The sequence below is a fragment of the Monodon monoceros genome, unplaced genomic scaffold (assembly GCF_005190385.1).
Source record: "Monodon monoceros isolate NGI ecotype Baffin Bay Population unplaced genomic scaffold, NGI_Narwhal_1 Super_Scaffold_1, whole genome shotgun sequence".
Classification (NCBI taxonomy): domain Eukaryota; kingdom Metazoa; phylum Chordata; class Mammalia; order Artiodactyla; family Monodontidae; genus Monodon; species Monodon monoceros.
In genome coordinates this window covers 22,863,523-22,878,592 of record NW_021703765.1, presented here as the reverse complement: position 1 = coordinate 22,878,592, position 15,070 = coordinate 22,863,523, and the positions used below count along the sequence as shown (strand labels likewise).

Here is a 15,070-nt window from a genome sequence, read left to right as displayed (position 1 = left end):
TTGTTTGAATTGTGTAGCTCAGTCAGTCTTATTTTATAGGGAAAGTCTTTCTCTACCCCAATTTGCAGGCTGTAGTTTGCCAAACCCTGGTTTAAATGATCATGAAGCATCTTTGAATATAGGCCCCTGAATAGTTTCTTAAGCATTAAAAATTAACTTTTCAGCCAATGTGTAGTTACAGAGTTTTAAATTTCATTTAGATTTGTCACACCACTTTTTTCAAAAGTATTTATTTCCACAAATTTTTATTCACAGCTGAATATTACAGTAACTAATACAAGCAATTTTTATAAACAAAGGTGTAGTTTACAGATTTGGTCAAAGTGGAAAAATATTTTTATTAGTAGTATTTCTTCTCCATTGTTAGATTCACCCATGAATATGATGGGATCCCCTTCAGTGAAGAAGTCCTTCATCCAAACATCAGTTGGGAGCAAAATGTTATAGTCAAATCTGGATTATTCTGATACTGTATCACTTTAGAAAGTAGTTTAAATTCATTTTTGATTGACCCCCTTTATTAAAATTAGAAATTTTTTTAGGAAAAACCATCTTGAGTATCTAGTGACCTTTATAATAAGAAAAAGTCCTACGGCATTGGCATCAACCTCTAATTTTCTACACTCCCCAATTCTCTATGGTACCGATGTGTACAAAAAGTGAATTATGGCTATTTGGGTCATGCAGCAAATAATTTGAGAAACTGCAGAGAAATATACTATGAGGAAAATCTACAGTGTCCTGCCCCATGCTGTCATATTTTAGTAACTGTTTAGTCATTTGGCATTATACAAGTGCTTCAGTTAGGATGCCCTTGGTGCCTTAGAATGAATGAAAACAAATTTACTGTATGTAAAAGAAATGGATTCTAATGTATTTGTTACTATAATCTTAATGCATTAAGTGAAGCTCTAAGTAAATATTTGATGAACTGATGGTAGCAGTGTTAATTTTTTTTAAGTTTTCCAAGTTCCTCGTTTTGTCTGTTTTGTTTTGTTTTCACAAAAGCTTTAAAATTTAGTACAGGAAAGGGAAGAAAGTCGTATTGATATGCTTCATAAAAAGGGGGGAAAAGTCTGTTTTCCTTTGGGTCTGATCTGCTGGCTGGGTACTGTAAGTCTAACTGCAGCTGTGATGGCACAGGGAGAATGTAGGTGATATGCATGTAGGTGATATGCTTGTCAGCCTCAGCAACGAACACACATTACTCTAGGTAGACAGATAGGTCCCATATAATACTTAAAATACAGATTGTTTAATCTAAGTATTTGATTCTTAAGTAATCTTTAAAATGCTTCTCATGTTTCAAAAGACAGATCAAAACACCACCAGGACGTTATGTTGAACATGAAAATTCTTCCCACAGAAACACTTATTTCAGAGAATTGATGTCAGTTACCTTAGTAACTGCTAAAGGCACATAGTGAGAAAAGTGTTAACTAAATTTAAAATATTAAAATATAAAGACAGATATTTGGTTTAGAATTCAAAACTTTATGTTGAATTGTTATTTAAATTAAGTCATTACTGATTTCATGAAGTTGGAAAATGAATTGAACTGACTTTAAAAAAATGCAAAGAAGAAAAATGCTAACATATTAAAGATGCTTCTTCCAGTCTCCAAGTGTTACATTAAATAGGGCAGATCTAAACATTAACTGATTACTGTATTCCTTTATTCCTGGTGTCTATAAAAGAGTACTTGTTTTTAAAGTATATATAGATCAAGTACAGCTCCAGTGAAATACCTTTACCTTCGGAAGAGGAGAACTAAACCTGCATTTCTTAGGCTAAGTAGAGGACTATTCACAAGGTTCCGCCACCCCATTTATTCTACGTGCCAAGCTTTTATTCAGTGAGTCCTTGGCACCCAGTGATTAACCAGTGACAGCAGAGGGAGTAACCCAGAGGGATGGAGAGAATGAGGGTGTAAGACAGCACGTAGGACAGGAAGCCGTTGCATTTATGGAATCACTGCTTTTTACACTCCTTAGCACTCTAACAAGGCATTTTTGGTTCTCGAAGATTAAGAACAGGCCTTACATGAAGCCAAGTTTTAAACTAAAGTGCAGTAAAAAGCAAGTTACACATAATAAACAACTTTAAAAAGAGGCAGCCACGGACTCAACTGGTTTAGACTGGCCTTCCAAAGCTAGTCAGCATGTGGGTTGTTGAAGGGTGTGGTCAGGGATGTCATATCATGTAACTCTAGCTGGGAAGGAAGGGAAAGGCACAGCTCTGCGTGGACACCTAAGAGAAGCCGGGACGTGCAACGTGGAGGTCGAGGGGATCATGCCGACGATTCGGGTTGGGACGTGCTGGGCAGCGGTCTTCGCCCGGGGGCCGTGCCTCGTCCTGCCCAGCGGGCCAGGAGAGCTCTGCACACAGGATTGTTTAGGGCTCGGAGTGTGTTGTGTTTCCAAGAGCCTTTTAAGCTGAGAGGCTGAGTAAGAGAAGGTGGCGGGGTATGGGGGCTCTACTTGTACTCTGTGGAGAAATTTTTTCTTCTTGATGCAACATAGAGGCTCTTCTATGATTTGCAAACACCATCTGTTCCTGTCATGGGAGCAGCATACTGTTATCTACCAGAAATATGAAAAAAATAGTAGAAGACTGTAAACAACATGTAGGATTTTCTAATTGAATGCTTGCTTTAGAAGAGACAAAAAATTATAAAAGTAGCAAACAAATAAATTCATTGTAATATTATCATTGAATATTCTTTAAATCTCCCCATAAACCCATTGAATATTCTTTATTCTTTACAATTCATTGTAAAATTCATTGTAATATTATCATTGAAAGTTCTTTAAATCCTTATTTCAAAGCAGAGATATTTACAGTTTTTTGTGGTAAATTTGAAAAGTGTTGAAAATAACCTGAAAAGGTAAATTTGACATAAGCTTCTCTCCCTTTAAAAAGAACACACACACCCACAAACACCCAAAAGTTTTGGATAATAATTTAATAATACCTGAACTGATTTTTAAAAAAGGCTTTTCAAATAGTCTGATCCTCAAGATGAAGTTTGTTTTCCTTACTCTTTTAGTTATCTGGAATTACTAGCGCATTATGTAATGTTCTTTTTGGAGGTATAACGGCAATAAGGGATTAAAGGCTTTTATACTGACTTGTTTGGTTTTTAATCTGTAAATAAGACTTGTTATTCTTTTCTAACATTTAGCTTACACAGATTTTTGTGAAAGTTTTGTTGACTCAGGAAGTGCATGGATTAGCATCGGAAACGTAAAGAATATCTTTCTGTTTGCTCCCATTTTTCGTTTGGGACTGCAGCATTTTTAGCGTAATTCTTCCGTAAATTCATGACTACACAAGTGGGTTTGAGTACGTTAGGGACTGAGTCTTCTAATTTTATTTCAGAAACCAATAATCGAACTGTTTAGTCTGGAGGTCAATTACACCATTGTCTCTGCATCACCAGGCATTAAAAAATATCTTTGGGAAACTTCTCAGAAGGCCCAGGTCTGTATATTTGTCCTCAAAACATCTCCCCATAAACCCATCCACACCTACGGTTTGTTGACGGGGGGAAATGTCACTCACTATATGACAGTGTCATGGTTATTAGTACCATTATTTGTTAAAAGTCCTCTGAAGGCAGTTTATGTGACTTACATATGTTTAATATCATTTTACTTTGGGCATTCTCCAGCTATGTGCAAAGATGAAAACTAGGCAGTTTCCATTTTATAGACTGGCATCTTTTATGTGGCCCATGGGGACTGCTTGGTGGCTGTAGATCATGATGTATATTTGTTTAGACCGAAATCATACTTTAAAAAAATCTTCCATATTTCAAGTGTTTTTATTCTGAGCAGTAGGTACAAAATAAAATAACAGATGTGTCTTATTCTGTATAGTCCACTCTGCACAGGTTCTCAACCTCTGATTTGATCTACTTTTATAGATTTAACAGATCCTTAAATTCACTTTACTGGACTGTATACTTCCTTCTTGCTCTCACTGGCAATCGAGCTCTGGCACATGCATTTTCAGACTTCACTGAGGAACTCCAGGTTGAGACACGCTGGAATGTGGATTGAGTCCATGGTCAGAGAAGATGGATTAAATGGGAACAAAACGGGAAACATGTGCTTGAAGTCTAACAGCAGGTGCTGAGGGTCATTCCGCTCTTGCAGTTGTGCCTGTGGGGAAGAATAAGATGACGTAAAATATTTCCTATGCCTAAAAATAGCCAGTTTTGGTGAACTCACAAAAATGAATCACAGGAATATTTCTGTTACGATAACTGGGTAGGACTTCAGGAGAATGTGGTCTCCCTCTCCCTGAGGTATTTAGCAAGGAGCGAAGACCTGGTTTAGGCTTGTTGGAGATCATATGACTTTAACTCCTCTCCCAATTCTAGCATTCTTTAAAAATTTTCCATCTAAGGGAGAACAGAAAAATATAGTTCAGGTGCAAATCATATGGCGAGGCAGTATGGTGAAGTGGTTAAGGCCATGGGCTCTGGAGGCAGATAACCTGAGCTCTAATCCTGGCACCACCCTGGGTGAGTTCCTGAACCTCTCTCTGCCTCAGTTTCCTCATCTGTAAAAAGGAATGGGGAGACTGACATCACACAAAATGACAGAGCAGGAACCTCTAGGGGTCAGTCCCTCCACTGAAGCAACCACTGAGCTAGAAAAAAGCAACTGGCATCAACTATCTTGTAACCCTGTAACCTGGTTGGACACTTACAACAACCAGGAGAGTGCCTGATGAAGCGAGAGCCTGCTCATCTTTGCTAAGAGGTCAGTGTGCATCAGCTACCATCCCCCATTCTCCAGCCCCACTGCAGCTGCAGGGATAGTAACCCACAGCCCTGGAGCAGCTGGCTGGTGCCAGGGTAGGCAGTGAGATCTTGTCTTTCAAAAATCTGGGGTTGTGCACTTTGGTTGGTCTGGCAGTTCCCTGAAGGACTGGCACAGATGCCTGCCTTGATTTTGGCTCTCTTGGGATGCAGTGGCTCCCTCCAGCAGCATCAATTGCAAGATTTAAAGGGATAGAGCCCATCTCCTTTTCCCTTTATTTGGAGCCAGATATAGGAAAAGTATAATAACTAAAATGAAAAATTTCATTTAGTTCACTAAAGGGGTCTAACAGCAGACTTGAGCAGGCAGAAGAAATGACCAGTGAAACTGAAGATAAAGCAATTGAAATTCTTCAGTTTGAGAAGTGGACAGAAAAAAGGGTGAATAAAAGTGAACAGAGCCTGAGGGACCTGTGGGACACCATAAAGTGTACCAACATATACATCATAAGAGTCCCAGAAAGAAAGGGACAGCAAACTACTGGAAGAAATAGTGGCTGGATTCCCAAATCTGATGAAAGATATATTTCTCTCTCTCTATATCTCCAAGAAGCTCAACAAACTCCAAGCAGAAAAAGCTCAAAGAGATTCACACTGAGACACATTATAGTCAAAATTTCAAACCCCAATGACAAAGAAAGAATCCTGAGAGCAGCAAGAGAGAAGTGACTTATCACATAACAAGGTATCCTCAATAAAAGTGGGTTTCTTATCAGAAACCATGGAAGCCAGAAGGCAGGGGTGATATATTTGAAGTCCTGAAATTTCTTCTTTCTGTCAACCAAGAATTCTATATCTGGCAAAACTATCTTTCAACATTGAAGAATTACAGTCAGCCCTCTGTATCCATGGGTTCTGCATTTGTAGATTCAGCCAACCATGGATCAAAAATATTTTTAAAAATTGCAGGGCTTCCCTGGTGGCACAGTGGTTGAGAATCTGCCTGCCAATGCAGGGTACACGGGTTCAAGCCCTGGTCTGGGAAGATCCCACATGCCGCGGAGCAACTAGGCCCGTGAGCCACAACTACTGAGCCTGTGCATCTGGAGCTCGTGCTCTGCAACGAGAGGCCGCGACAGTGAGAGGCCCGCGCACCGCGATGAAGAGTGGCCCCTGCTCACCACAACTAGAGAAAGCCCTCGCACAGAAATGAAGACCCAACACAGCAAAAATAATAAATAAATAAATTAATTTTTAAAAAATTGCAGAAAGTTCCCAAAAGTAAAACTTGGATTTGATACATGCTGCCAACTATTTACATAGCATTTACATTGTATTAGGTACTGTAAGTAATCTAGAGATGATTTAAAGTGTACAGAGGATGTGCATAGTTTACATGCAAATACTATGTCATTTTATGTAAATGACTTGAGCATCCACAGGTTTTGGTACCCATGGAGGTTCTAGAACCAATCCCCCACAGGTACTGAGGGACAACTAAGTCATTTCCAGATAAACAAAAGCAGAAGGATCTGGTTACCAGTAACTAAAGAAAGTCCTTAGGCTGAAATGAAAGGACATTAGACAGTAGCTCAAAGCCGTAAGAAATCAAGCCATAAGAAGAAATAAAGAACACTGGTAAAGCTAACAACATAGGTAAATGTAAAAGCCAGCATTATACTTTTGGTTTGTAGCACCTTTTCTTGTATGATTTATACAAATGCAGAAAATAATTATAAATCTCTGTTAACGGGTACACATGTATAACAGATGTGATCTGTGACAATAACAATATAAAGGCAGAGGGATGGGGACGTATAGCAGCAGAGTATTTGTGTACTACTGAAACTAAGTTGGTATTATTTAAACTAGGTCGTTATAAGTTGAAGATGTGAATAGTGATCACCACAGTAACCACTAAGAAAATAACTAAAAAATATACAGAAAAGGAAAGTATGGAATCAAAATGATACACTCGCTACAAGAAATAAACACACAAAAAGGCAGTGATGGAAGAATTGAAAAACACAAAACATATTAAGACATCCAGGAAACAAGTAGGTAAATGGCAGAAGTAAATCCTTTATCAGTAATACTTTAAATGTAAATTTAAAGGCAATTAAAAGGCAGAGATTGGCAGAATGGATTGAAAAAACATGATCCATCTACATGCTATCTACAAGAGACAGTTTAGACACACAAAAAGTTTGAAAGTAAAAGTTTGATAAAAGACATTCCAAATAATCAGAAAAGAGCTGAAATGGCTATATTATTGTCATACAAAATATACTTTAAATAAAAAAAGTTTACAAAAGACAAAGGAGGACATTATATATCTGTAAAAGGCTCAATCTATCCAGAATATATAAGAGTTACAAATATACATGCACCTAGCAACAGAGCTCAAAATACATGAAACAAGAATGGACAGAATTAAAGGGAGAAACAGTTCTATAATAATAGTTGGACACTTCAATACCCCATTTTCAATAATGGATAGAACAACCATATGGAAGATCAACAGCAAACAGAGGCCAAAGAACACCACTATAAACCAGTTAGACTTAACAAACATATACATGACCAATTCGGAGTTATCCCCAGAATGCAAGGGTGGTTCAACATACAAAAATACAAGACTGATATTCCTGTGTATGTATATACCTCATGCATTGCTGGTGGGAATCCTTTGGTGTGTTTAACAATCCCCTTAAATTTACATTCTTATAGGTCAGCATATTCTGTCCTCACCACCCAAGTAAATGGTTTGCTTTAATAAGCAACTTGTATTTATCCTACATAAGGTTCAAGTACAGGAGGATGGCATGGATTGTCCGAGCCTTTCCTCTGAGCACTGTCTAGGGAGAAACAAAACATAAAACTCTAGCAAGAAAAACCAAACCAAACCAAGCCAAAAAACCATTTTTTGAAAGAGTTGCTGGACATGGGAATTGACTGCTAAGGAAGACTCAGAATCTGACTGTACATGTCTCCAGAGAATATCTGACCAACTTCCATTGTCTTTTTCCTACTTCCTTAATTCAAACCCAAGTCTGACTTGGCTCATATTCTTTGACCTTTGGCCTGAACTCTTCTGTAAACAGTGCCAATTTATAAGCAGTTACAGCTCTCCCTCTAATGTGTGTTTCAGATATTTAAAGACAGAAAAGACTTTCTAAATCTGCACTTTGCTTTGTGTAAATTCTCAACTCTCCATAAAGACAGCAGCGGGTCAGAGAACTCAATGGCTTCTGTCATCAGACTTTTCAGCAGCTGACTATACAGTATCTGTGTTGGTGGCTCTGCCTGCTTCTCTGTGACCCCAATCTTTAATAAACCACTGCGTTTCCCCCACTGCCTTTAAGAGAGCACCCTCCCTTGGTCTTCAGCCTCTATTCTCTACTTATACATGACGCTCAAGTTAATTTATTCTTTTCCTGCCTCTTCCTCTGATTACTTTTCCCCATTTCATTTTATCCTTGTTTCATATTGACAGTTACTTCACAGGCTAAAGAGGTTGTTTAAAAGTTTGAGAAAGTAATAGGTCTCCTCAAAATGTTACCCACATATACTAATGGGAGAAATGCTCCTCGTTTCTTGAGTAATCTTGATGTGACTCATCATTTACATGCTGTCCGCTACAGCGCCCACAAAGGTTAGGCACTCAGGCCAGGTCACCTAGGGCTCAGCTTAGGCAGCTCATCTTTTTTTCTTTTTGAAAGAGTGATCTTGGGGTCTTCTTATTTATTTATTTATTTATTTATGGCTCTGCTGGGTCTTCGTTTCTGTGCGAGGGCTTTCTCTAATTGTGGCACGCGGGGGCCACTCTTCATCGCGGCACGCGGGCCTCTCACTGTTGTGGCCTCTCTTGTTGCGGAGCACAGGCTCCAGACGCGTAGGCTCAGTAGTTGTGGCTCACGGGCCTAGTTGCTCCGCGGCATGTGGGATCTTCCCAGACCAGGGCTCGAACCCGTGTCCCCTGCATTAGCAGGCAGATTCTCCACCACTGTGACACCAGGGAAGCCCAGGCAGCTCATCTTTATGTAAAAATTCCCATACTCTTAAGACAGATTTAAATAATCATTTCCCTGAAATGTTTTCTTTCAAGCATATTCCTAAGGGCAAATATTGTAAGCCTTAAGAGTCAAGATTTAAGAGCTCAAGTTGTTTTCTGAAAAGAGTATTTCTTAGTTCCATTTGTGGGTAGGGTTGATATTCCGCTTACTTTGTTAATTTCATTTTGTGCTATAGTTTAGTAACATGCTAGTGGCAAATGAACTACTTAGACAATGTCTAAGATCTGAGAGGCAGAGATGATTGAAGTTCAGTCTTCTGTGCGTGTATGATAAGTTATCATGGGTGGTGTGGCTCATATTTACCTAAAGAGAACACCTAAAAATGTAAGGTCTTCTAGAATGTAACGTTATTTCATTAATAAAGAGAAGCAAGGTTAAAATCTAAACTACCAATTCTTTTATTTGTTTTACACTAGGACTTTATAAAATTGATTAGTATTTTAAAACTCACCTGGATTGTTCGTATAAAGGCCACTGTTACCCGTTCTTCAAATTCATTCAGGGGAGTATAAAGGTTCAAAATTTTGACAATCTGTTGGAATAAAAACAAAAGTTTAGCACAGAGCTAAGTGAACATAAGACAACTTTTGAATTTTAAAGAACATATGACGTTGGCACAGGAGGATACCTCTCTTTAGGCAAGATCCACAGTTTAGATACAGCTGGCCTGATGTTTAGGGTCTACATTTAGTAAACTAGAGTCCGGAAGCTCTGCCTGGAAGATCTGAGCTCTCTTACCCCATTCCTCTCTCCCGTATACCTGCCCACCCTGCCCTCTACGCTCCGTGGCTTATAAAGTAATGAGGATTTTAGGAACCTGCTGCCTGAAGCACTCAGCCTCTTATCCACGAGTAACTTAAAGGTTTCATTTAAAGAGTCCTGGGTATCTTACCTTATATGACAAAGGTCTTAACAAAGCCTTCCTACCTCCCCCCACCCCCAAAATCACTTACGAAGGAACAGATTTTACTCCTGTCTAAGTGGAAGCTAATCCTCTGTCTGCTACCAACTGTCTGGGGGAAGTAGCCAGCCCAGGGGCAGAGCGAAGCCAGTTGCAGTCTAGGAGTAAACTTGTGAAAGCAACATTTTAAAAAGTTTCAAAACTTTCAGTACACTTGTAGAAGGAAGCCGTTTTCCTAAGAGTTTGGGATCTCATCTCTTAGTAGTTAGTGGAGGAGGTAAGGAAATGTATGTTTACTTTGCAATGCTGAGTTTGGATTTTGCTGTTCTTTAGGTGCTGGGCAGGGAGAAGGTGCATGATTTAATTTGGAAAATCTGATTTCCTCATGCTGGTCTCATTTTGCACTACCACCTTGTGGCGGGCCCATTTCTAAATAGGCACATTCATGACGGAGGGCAAGGTCACCTGTGTGTGGACAAGATTTATCTTTTTACAGACTGGTAATATCTCTGCAACCGAGTCCTAGTACAAATACAATTTTGAGGGGAAAAGGAAAGGAACATTTAAATGCCTCTAGCTAGATTCTCACTGACTTTATTTAAAATAATGTAAACGGATGCTAAGTGAAAACAGGACCATAATGGAATCATAGCTGTAAAGAGAACAATTTAATGCCAAATGCTGGATGCTTAAGTTCCTAGGTGAGAGACATTCCAGAATTCACTGTAAGCGTTTAAAAGAGTGTGTGCCTAAGCTTGACGTTTTGTGGGTTGACTACCTTATCTTTCTACGTAAGCAAGAGACACCAGAGAGTTACTGGGAAACCGTGGCATCTTGTTTCATAGACCGAAGTAGCCTTTGGTTCATCCAGGAACATCCCATCCTCTGGACCTTCAGGACTGTATCATTGGGAGCAGAAAGGGCCAGGAGTGCCACACTAAGAAACAACCACCGGCAGGAACAGACTTGAAATGGAAGCTGGGCTTGCTCTGAGGCCCTCGGCTGACAGTGACCACACCTGCTGGGTGCTGAGGGCGGTGCACAGGGAACAGATGGCCTCTGCATCTTCGGGGCTTTTCTTCTTTAACTGCAGGAGCTGGGCTGCTTGGATCAGAGGTTCCATGGTCTCAACAACTTCCCTCTGGTGCAGGTTTCTTCCCCGAAGCCACTCCTCCAGCTGACTTATATTGTACCTTAGACACAGGAAAAGTGAGCTCTGTTAAACCTGGCCTCCTACTTCACTGGGAAGAGGTCACCTCTTGTGTTTATTTTGCAGGCCAGCTGCCATTAGTGTTATCATTCTCCTCATCTTAATTGTCCCACATGGGCAAAAGCGTGAACAGTACCTGGCGCTCAATAACTTTTTGTGAAAGAGTGGGTGCTTAAAATCAAGCCAAGATGAAGTACCTAAAGTGTCTGTACTAAGTTAATGAGAAAAAAAGGCATTAACTATATTGAATTAAAACTTAACATTTAACATTCGCAAACATGTTTGTACTTCTCTGTGAGCCTTCATGCCTCTTAAGTCATTAATTTTTCTCTCTGACCTATCCACCTCATGTTTACAATCTTTATATTAAAGTATGTAAATGTGTTTAAGCTCTGAACTAATTTGTTTACCGGGTCACCATCTCAGTGTGTGATGAATTTCACCAACCAATAAAAAGGTGATGGATCTGAGTCACATACTGACTGTGACAAGGACAATCAGTTGCATTTGGATTTCAGTTTCAGAGACAAGTGTCCCGTGCCCGACTGGGGCTGGTGTGTGCCAGGCCAAGGCGCCTCTCGTACCTGAGCTGCATGCCTGTGCTCCAGGAGCAGACGTCCTTCCTCAGAAGCAGGTTGTTGAGAGTCACCGCGTTGATCATGTAGAAGAGCTGTTTGAACACCTGCAGGATGATCTCGGGGTCCAGGCCCTGGTCGCACATGACTGTGTGGAAGGAATTCATCTGGCGGATGATGGCTTCCAGGCAGTAGGATTTATCTCCATCCGCCAGGCTGGAGGTGCGCTTCCGGTAGCCCGTGGGCTTCACCCCAGACAGACCCTGAATGCTCTCGTTCTCCAACATGGCAGACACTGAAAGAAAAGCATGGTTAGAGAAGCTGCGTGTTCCCAAGGAAGATCTGTTTTCGGGTCACTGAGATCACACAGTACTCAGGGCTTTGGCAGTGATCCCACCCAGAGGTGAACAAGGTCGACATGCATTTGGCATGGAATTTCTAACCTGTTGATTTCTACACAGAATAGGACTTCCACATAGAAATCTTGGACTAAACCTGTGGACCACATTTTCGCGTAAATTTATTGGTGACGGGACAGAGGTAAAAGGCACGTACCGACTTAATTCTGTTCTGGCTTCTGTGCTGAGAGACCAAAATGGAGCAACTTGGGTGTAGTCATGGCCCAGCCACTGACCTGGGCCTGGACCCTGAGATCAGCCTATAGGTGTTCAAATAGCTTTTCTCCATCAGCCACCGACCATGTAAATCTTAGGTGAGCTGGTCTGTCACACTTACTGCCCAGCACTTAACTACAGGTCAGGCACTTTATATTCAGTATTCCTTTTAATCTTCCAACAACCCATTTCCTAATGAGGAAGCTGAGGCATAAAGAGGTTAAATAACTTGCCCAAGGTCACCCTGCTAGGAAGTGGCAGGGCCAGGATTTGAACCCAGGTATGTCTGATTCCAGAACTGATGCTGTTAACCATCATCTTACCTGAGCCATGAAACATCCCCAGTTCTCCCTGTCTGGTGAGAATAAACTGGCACCTCATAAGAGTCTCAGACAGGAAGAAGGATTTGGAATGAATCTTATCCCAAGGGATATATTTCTGGATGGCATGTAGGACTCTGTCCTACTTGGAATTCACTTGTAACCTACTCGTGTTGTAAGAACCTGGGGAAAGAATTACTTACATGGTCCAGGAGACTATTTCCTCAACAGCCTTTAAGGAGCACAGTGAGTGATGCATATACGTGTCACACTTTTCTCGTGACTTAAAAAATAACTGCTCTGATTTTCAAATCTGATTTCATGTTAAGTGCCCAAGTGTACTGCTTTGGACAGAATGTTTAATAAATATTTATTGCATGAGCGTTTACTACTGTGTTCATTTATATGAACATAGTTAATGCGTTCCTTTTTCCATGAATAAAGTATATATATGGGCAAGCGGATTATATCTTTTCACTGTACATGCATTTACACTTTCTGAATTTATATTTATTACTTATGGAAATTAGTTTGTTTTGGGAAAAAAATACAGTATATTACAGAAAAAGAGATAAAGGAAAAGTGATCTGTACTCTCACCACCCAAGCATCACATGCTTTGACGGGCTGGTGCTGCAAAGTTCATAACTGCTTTTGAGTAGATGGCACACATCTCCTCAGCTTCCTTCACTGGGGAGGTCCTGGCTTTCTGGAGGCCGCACCTAAGACACCTGGCTCCCTAAATGTAGGGAGTGCTTACCCTCACTTCGGATCCCCTGATGAGCGCAGGAGATCTCCCGTGCCAGCTTACCTGTCATCGGCTGCAACAGGCCCTCGGAGATTTTAATGAGCTGCTGGTAGATCTGAATGGAAAGGTCGCTCAGCACCTGGCGGTATTCAGTGAGGTCAAAATTCTTAAGACAGTGCTCATTCTGCTTCGCCGTATTCTGAGTCATGAAGCCCTGCAGAGGCAGATGGGTGCTGTGCTGAGGCTCCGTGGCCTGCCGTGCTCAGCAGGCCTTCTGGGCCTCCAGTCACTTTCTCAATACCCTATTTGTGGGGCCCGATCAGGCTCTGTCTGCTAATATGATGTTCTACCAGACCCTGTCGGTTCTTTGAGGTCTCGGTGATGGCTCTTAGATTTGAGGGCAGTGTCAAAACTAAGCAGATAGCGGACTCAAAACTGCTTAATGAAAAAGGCTGCAGTCGTTTAGTCCAAATCCCTGAAGTTTCCCTAAGGTAGCAAAGTGAAGGTTGGTAGCAGGTCCAGGGAAAGAGGGAATCCGTGCTTTCTGACTCTTTACCCAATTCTCTTCCCAATATACCAAGTTACCCTAAAATATTAGATTATACACAGTCCCTAAAGAAGTACCCGGGTCAGAGTATATGTTTTTAAAATGAGAAATTTATGTGGATTCTATCACTGAGTATCAGAATTAATGGATGAACTGAAATTATTCCACAGCTACAGCACTATGTCTTCTTAGCTTTCTATGTTGACAAGATGAAGTAACATGCAAGTTCAAAGAGCTGCTAATATCAAAAGGACTCATGTGACCAATGTCTCTCTGTATTCAGGCCAAGGGGAACCAAGAGCAGCCAGAAGGTCAGTGTTTTCAAAAGGGTAACTATCCCCGGCAAAGCCTCTCATACTGTGTCAAATCACAAATCCATTTTTAAAGAAAACAAAAGCAGGCAGAAGGGACTACCCTGGTGGCACAGTGGTTAAAAATCCGCCTGCCAGTGCAGAGGTCACGGGTTTGAGCCCTGGTCCGAGAAGATCCCACATGCTGCAGAGCAACTAAGCCCGTGTGCCAGAACTTCTGAGCCTGCACTCTAGAGCCCGCGAGCCACAACTACTGAGCCCGTGTGCCACAACTACTGAAGCCCGCATGCCTAGAGCCCGTGTTCCGCAGCAAAGAGAAGCCACCGCAAGGAGAAGCCTGCACGCCGTAAGGAAGAGTAGCCCAACTAGAGAAAGCCTGCACGCAGCAATGAAGACCCAACACAGCCAAAAAAAAAAGCAAAAAAAAAGCAGGCAGAAGAGGGGATAACAAGATAGCTGTTATTTAGGCTACATAGATATGGTTATGCTGTGGTTCAAGTCTTGTCCCTGGGAATATAAGCACGTGAAACAATAGCCTAACGTAATGGAGTTCTTGGTCCTCCCTAGCCCTATGTAATGTTCCCTGCAGGGTACAGACAACATTGGGTCAAGTGATGATTCTCAACGAGATAACCTTAAATGCAGTTCTCTGCTTAAAGTGAAAGCTTGTATATAATATCAGGGTTACGGAATAGAGGACATCTGGTTTGAAATGAAGCCCATTTCTTCCAATAATACAGTAAACACTATTTCTTATTTAACCCACTCCCTTTCAAAATAAAAGCAGCTGTATCAAAGTTCTGATTCTAGGAGAGAGATGGAGTCAAGTGCCATTCCAAGGGTGGCAACACTGACTGGCATGGCATACCCTTTTATTATCCCAGGGAGAAGAGTCTGTGAAAACTTGTTCTGGCACAAAAGATGGAATAAAGCTTTCAAAATTGTTGCACTATATTGATTTACACTGTCTTGGCCTTGGGGAGGGAGGGTGGAGAGTG

General features: G+C 41.0%; 1 protein-coding gene across 1 annotated transcript in view; it reads right to left on the bottom strand.

Annotated features, from left to right (window-relative positions):
* Positions 1-3,807: 3,807 nt before the first annotated feature.
* The window catches only part of MYO5B (myosin VB), a 50,696-nt gene continuing 39,433 nt past the window's right edge, over positions 3,808-15,070 (bottom strand). Inside the window, exons 15-19 of the mRNA XM_029217772.1 lie at positions 13,278-13,428; positions 11,543-11,828; positions 10,767-10,941; positions 9,299-9,379; positions 3,808-4,166 (exon numbers count right to left, since the gene is read on the bottom strand). Coding sequence (XP_029073605.1) covers positions 4,014-4,166; positions 9,299-9,379; positions 10,767-10,941; positions 11,543-11,828; positions 13,278-13,428 — 846 coding nt within the window. The 3' untranslated portion in view covers positions 3,808-4,013. The remainder of the gene's footprint in view (positions 4,167-9,298; positions 9,380-10,766; positions 10,942-11,542; positions 11,829-13,277; positions 13,429-15,070) is intronic.